Here is a 5,550-nt window from a genome sequence, read left to right on the forward strand (position 1 = left end):
CAAGAATCAGGCACTGAGCAGCCTGAACGTGCTGTGTGTCCAGAGCATCCAGTGTCCCCGGACCTGAGATTCCACAGCTGGGGGCGGGGTGTCCTCAGGGCCTCTGTCTTAGGTCCTCACGTTCATCATCCTGTTTCCTAGATACTACTGACAAGTCAGACTCTCAAGCTCCCTGATGCCGGAGGGGGCGCCCACAGCCCCACAGGTAGGTCCTAGAGACAAGTCAGTACCAGGGACTGGACCAGGTTCAGCACCTGCAGGTTTGCAGACAGGACAGAAGCTGGGGCCGTGCACCGGGGTAGGACGCGGGGTTCAGTGAGGAGGTCGTGCAGAGAGAGGGCAGATTTGAGACACACCGGCTGCCCGCAGTGTGGACACCAGAGTGTAAGAAACGATGAACTAAAGGGGACTCCAGGTGTTTGGCTGAAGGGAATGGGTGGATGGTGGGACCTGATCCGGGTGGAAATATGATCAGAGCTGAGGGAGGAGATGGGGAGGGGGAGGGGCCCCGTGAGGCAAGAATTCCTGTTCCAGCAGGTCCACTCTGGCGTCCAAGGGCAGATGCTCCCTAGGCCGCCGCAGGAGGGTGTCGGGTCAGGACTGCAGACACGGCCTCAGCACAGCCAGTCTCCAGCCAGGGCTTAGTGGAGTGCCCTGGGGAGGGACGGAGGCTGGGGAGAGAAGGGGCTGGTGCTGACCCGCAGGGGATGGGGGCTAGGGAGGGACGGAGTGGGAGGAGCCTATGGGAAATGTGCAGAGGATGGAGTCACAGAGTCACAGTAAGAAAAAAAGTGTTTTCAATTAAAATTAAAACGTACAAAGCCATTATAGTTCTTAGACAATTACATGCATATTTTAAACACTTATTTATTTATTTGTAAGAGAGACAGAGAGGGAACACACATACTGACAGCGGTGTGATGTTACACTGGTCGAGGCTGGATTTTGTGATTTCAGGATGACTTTGTCCCAGAGGCTGAGGTCTGACAGATTCATGTCGTACATGTGGGGAGAGTGAGGTCCATTAAGGGGCCAAGAGGCTGAGGCTGAGCGGAACTGGAACACAGGTTTGGACCCATTTAAATACTCTGGTCCCCCTCGATCTACCACAACGAGTGTCCTCTGGTGACTTGTGCACAGCAAGTTCCCGCAGAAATTCACCCATGTTGCTAAATCCACCCCTGCTCAGGGCAGCCAGAGGGGGTGGGGCAGGACCAGGGCTGCAGGCCTCACACTCACAGCACAGGTGTCTCCAGAGGCCAGATTCCCTGCTTCTTCTGATTAAGTCTTCAACATGACCTGGCCTGGCGAGTGGACCTCAGTGTAGACGATAGTGAGAGGCGTCTCTGTCCTAGATGTGGTTCCTCCGACCCCTGCAATGTGGACAGAGGGTCCTGCCACAGCTGAGGGACAGAGAGGCCCCAGAGGGACCCACACAGATGCGGTGCTGCTCCCATGACCCCCCACAGCCCAGCACTGCCTGGACCCGTGTTAATACTGCAGGTCTGAAGGGGAACAGACACGAGACCAGACTCTGCAGGTGAGTGGGTTTAGCCAACTCACACCCAGGCACAGGGACGTGAGAGACCCAGGCCTCAGCTTGGCCCTGCCGTCTCCAGACTCCTGCTCTGCTTTCTCAAATTCACCAATTGTATACAGGAGTTGGAAAACTGAAAATGGTTCCGAGTCATACAGATATGGACTTGAATCTGAGCCTGGGAAATCTGTCCCCTCCCCCCCAACCATGACCCCCACGGTCATCCCCACACCCACCAGACATCCACAGGGACGATCCCTGACCAGCAAGATGCAAGAGAACGGGAGACAGGGTCCCGGGGGGAGGAGGTATGTGGGCAATGGAAGGGGAAATGCACCTGCCTCTCCCAGGCTCCCAGCTCTACCTGTATTTCCTCATAAATCGCCGCGTCAGAATTAGGAGGACTGCAATAGCCAGATTGACTGACAGGATGACCACACCAATCCTCAGGATGTCCCACATATAAACATCACAGGCCTGTCTGCGTGGATCTGTTTCCCCCTCAGAAACAGTGGAGAAAGATAAGACAAGAGACAAGGTCAGAAGCCCATTGCCAAGCACATGCACACGTCTGAAGGGACTGGTCTCAGCTGAGGAGGGGACATGGCAGGTGCTTTCACCACCCGGTTCTGAGCCCCTGCTGGGGGCCGGGTGCTGAGAGGACAGGACAGGGTCCCCGCCCCTGAGGAGCTCATCAGTAGGGGCAGGGCTGCGAAAGGCAAAGGCAGCCACCCGGGGCCAGGCGGTGCACTAGAGGTTTACAGCTGGTGTACAGGTCTTCAGGGAGGGCTTCCCGGAGGAGGTGAGGGATGGACTGAGTCTTAAGGGAGGAGGGGAGGTTACCAGATACTCAGGGGGGTGCAGCACTCTGGTAGGAGTGACGGACCAGGAACACTGTCCAATCACTAGCCCTGGGGGCAGCCAGCACCCCTGCAGCCGGTGGAGGAGGACCCGGGCAGGGAGGTGCCAGGGAAGAGGATGAGGGGGAGGAGGAGCCTCTTGCAGAGGGTCTAGGGGGTCACTGAGGGATGGGCTCCATGGGAACCTGGGGACGCTGATGCAGCAGATCCCCCAAAGCAGGGAAGGACTGGGTGTAGGACAAGGTGGCACTGAGGGGACCCAGTCCTGATCCTTCGGGGACACCCTGTGAGAAAACTGCCTGAGGCCAAGGTGGGACAGGAGGTCAAAGCAGAAACAGCTGTGGCCCCGCCCCCCGGGTGTCCAAGCCACACAGGACCTGATCCTTGGTCAGAGCATCACTCTCAGGGTGGGGCCCTGAGCGCCCCCTAGAGGACAGAGGTGTGAGGGCAGGTCCATCAGGGCCCTGTGTCAATAGGGCTGAGGGGCCTTGGTCAAGGTCACTGCGTGCTGGACTTGAACCCAGCGCCAGGCCCTGTGTGCCTGCAGGGTCACAATCCCAGGGAAGCTGCAGAGAAGGGGTCCCTGGATGGGAATTAGTGGGAAGGGGAGACTCCAGACGTGGAAGGTCTGATGGCAGAGGGAAAAGCTTGACCAGAACCCGGGGCTGAGGAGAGCAGGGCACATCCAGGAATCCAGGCGAGCACGTGCGTGGGAAGTGTGTCCCTGAGACCAGAACCGGGCACAGGAGCCCTGAGCCCTGAGCCCTGCAGGCCGCGGCTGGCCCCGCCTCCCTCAGGTGTCACAGACACTGACTCACCCCTGCTCGCCTTCCTGAAAACCTCCTGGGACACACAAGGACTGAGGGATGAGGGCGGGGAGAGTGATGGAGGGGGGCTACCTGGAACAGCAGGGTTGAGGGGTGCAGAGGAGCAGGAGGGAAACACTGAAAGGCAGAATCCAATTGGATGCACCTGCCAGCCTCTGGACCGGGTGACAGGAGGCAGGTGGTGACATAAACATGGGGGACAGAACCTGGAACCCTCACCCAGGGGGACCTGAGCTCCAGGAGGCCCTTTCCCTCAGGCAGGACGCACTCACCGTGGCCACAGACCTCCCCGAGGTCCCGGGTGGCAGTTTTCTGGTCCACCGGGTTGCTGACCACACAGGTGACGCTGGGGCTGGGCCGGCTCAGGGGCAGGTGCAGAGCCAGGGTCCAGGGGGTGGGGGCCGGGTCCGGGGCCCCCGTCTGCTCCAGCTCCCTGGGGAGGCCCTTGCTCTCCCAGGACACGTTCATGTCCTCTGTGCTTTCCGTGGGGTGGCACTCCAGGGTGATGTTGCACCAGTCTTCTGTGAGGGACAGAATCTCGGCCAGCATCTGGGGATGCGAAACGGGCTCTGGAGCAGAAGGGACAAGAGGACAGAGTGTCACCTGGTGGAGATCATCACACTCATGCTTTCTCATGTGGAATCTCACTGACGCCCTGGCCCCTCCCCCTAAGGATGGTGCGTCCATTTTACAGACAAGACAGACTTGCCCCAAATACACAGCAAGTGACTGTAAGGAAGGAGCCGCTGAGGGAAGCCCCGGGTGATTTCACTGCACTGAGCAAGTCTGATGATCTCCCCGGAGAAAATAGGTACTTGACCCCTCCTTCCAGAACCCCTTAATATAAGTCACTGTGTTGTCCTCTATGAGACAGAGAAGACTGGACAGAAGTTTCTTACTGCTCCGGCTCCGAGCCCCCCTCCTGCTCTGATGGTGGCCAGAACCTCAGGCCCAAGTAGCATAAGGCCACCTGGCGGCTCTGAAAGCCCAGAGAATAGTCCCAGGCTCCCAGCAGGAGAGGCCACTGTGGGGGATGCAGTGTGGCCCCGAGGAATGGCCACGCCAACCGTGCTTAGAAGGTACACTGAACTCGTAGTGCACACAGGAGACTAGTGACAAGAAGGCTGACACTGTGTCTGGAAATCTCAATGACCCAAGGTTACAAAACTCACCTCCCCAGAGCAGGATGTCTCCTGACACTGAGGGGAGTCAGAGACAGAGACAGAGAGAGGTGCTGACTGCGTTTCTGAGGAAGGGCCACCCTGTGAACGTCTCCTGCGTCCCTGGAGGCTCAGAGCTGCACCGGGGGGGTCTGGGAGTGAGGGTGGCCTCAGGCTGTGCTGAGAAGGAGAGGGGACAGGTCGGGAGGACCCCACTTGGGTTGTGGATCATGTCTGGTGACCACTGTCCCCAAAGATGACCACGTGTTAACCCTCAGATCCTGCAGGTGTCTTAGGATCCATGGTGAAGGAGGACTGAGGCCAAGAACCAGCTGACCAGAACATTCTTAGTTCTGGGCACAGACGGATCACAAGGTACTCACACGTGGACAAAGGAGGAGAGTGGGAGGACGGAAGCAAGACCAGGAGGATCAGCCCACCAGGACCAACTTTGCAGGTGGGGGAAGAGAACACCAGCCAAGGACACGTCCACCACTGCAAGGTGGGACAGGAAGGACGTGGATCCTCCCCCGGAGCCTCCAGGAAGGACCTCAGCCCTGCAGACACCTGACCCTCATCGCGTTGGCCCCGGGTCTGACCCTGACGCACAGCACAGGTGCACACGTGGTGGGGGCTGCGCTGAGACCCCTGAGGTCCCATCTGTGACAGCAGCAGCAGCCGCCACCACACCAGTCACGTGCACGTGTCTCATGAGCACAGCAAGGGTTCGGGCAAAACCCCACGTCCCCACATGACCCTTCTCCTTCCTGAAGCCCCGAGGACCGGCCCCTGCTGGGAGTCTCAGCCCCGCCCCCACTCACAGTGAGCACGCAGCTTCTGATTTCAAGGGAGGAGAGCCTGAGGTCTGGGGTCTGGAAGGGACCCTGCAATGGGGCCATGGACACCCCCAGGGACCGCAGAGGGGGTCCGTGTGTCCTGGGGGAGGGGCCACCACGTACCGTACACCCTGAGGTGGAAATACTGGTCATATACTGTTCCTCCCGTTAAGGACACTCGAGCCCAGTACCGCCCACTGTCCTCCAGGGTCAGCTTGTCCATCCTCAGGGTCGTCGTGTTGAGCACGTGGACTCTCTCCTTGTATTTGTCCTGGAAGTTCACCCATTCTGGGCCACGTACCCCGGGAAAGACGTGCAGCATGGCTATGT

General features: G+C 59.0%; 1 protein-coding gene across 7 annotated transcripts in view; it reads right to left on the reverse strand.

Annotated features, from left to right (window-relative positions):
* Positions 1 to 842: 842 nt before the first annotated feature.
* Positions 843 to 5,550, reverse strand: part of LOC115288534 (SLAM family member 9-like) — a 6,956-nt gene continuing 2,248 nt past the window's right edge. For 4 of the 7 annotated variants that reach the window (XM_029935930.1, XM_029935929.1, XM_029935928.1 and 1 more), the window contains exons 4-7: positions 5,344 to 5,548; positions 3,497 to 3,793; positions 1,902 to 2,046; positions 843 to 1,403 (exon numbers count right to left, since the gene is read on the reverse strand). In XM_029935930.1, the coding sequence (XP_029791790.1) occupies positions 1,352 to 1,403; positions 1,902 to 2,046; positions 3,497 to 3,793; positions 5,344 to 5,548 (699 nt within the window). In that variant the 3' untranslated portion in view covers positions 843 to 1,351. The remainder of the gene's footprint in view (positions 1,404 to 1,901; positions 2,047 to 3,496; positions 3,794 to 5,343; positions 5,549 to 5,550) is intronic. The other 3 variants (XR_003907061.1, XM_029935932.1, XM_029935933.1) reach the window with 3 other exon arrangements.

Source organism: Suricata suricatta, chromosome 3 (genome assembly GCF_006229205.1).
Source record: "Suricata suricatta isolate VVHF042 chromosome 3, meerkat_22Aug2017_6uvM2_HiC, whole genome shotgun sequence".
Taxonomy (NCBI): Eukaryota; Metazoa; Chordata; class Mammalia; order Carnivora; family Herpestidae; genus Suricata; species Suricata suricatta.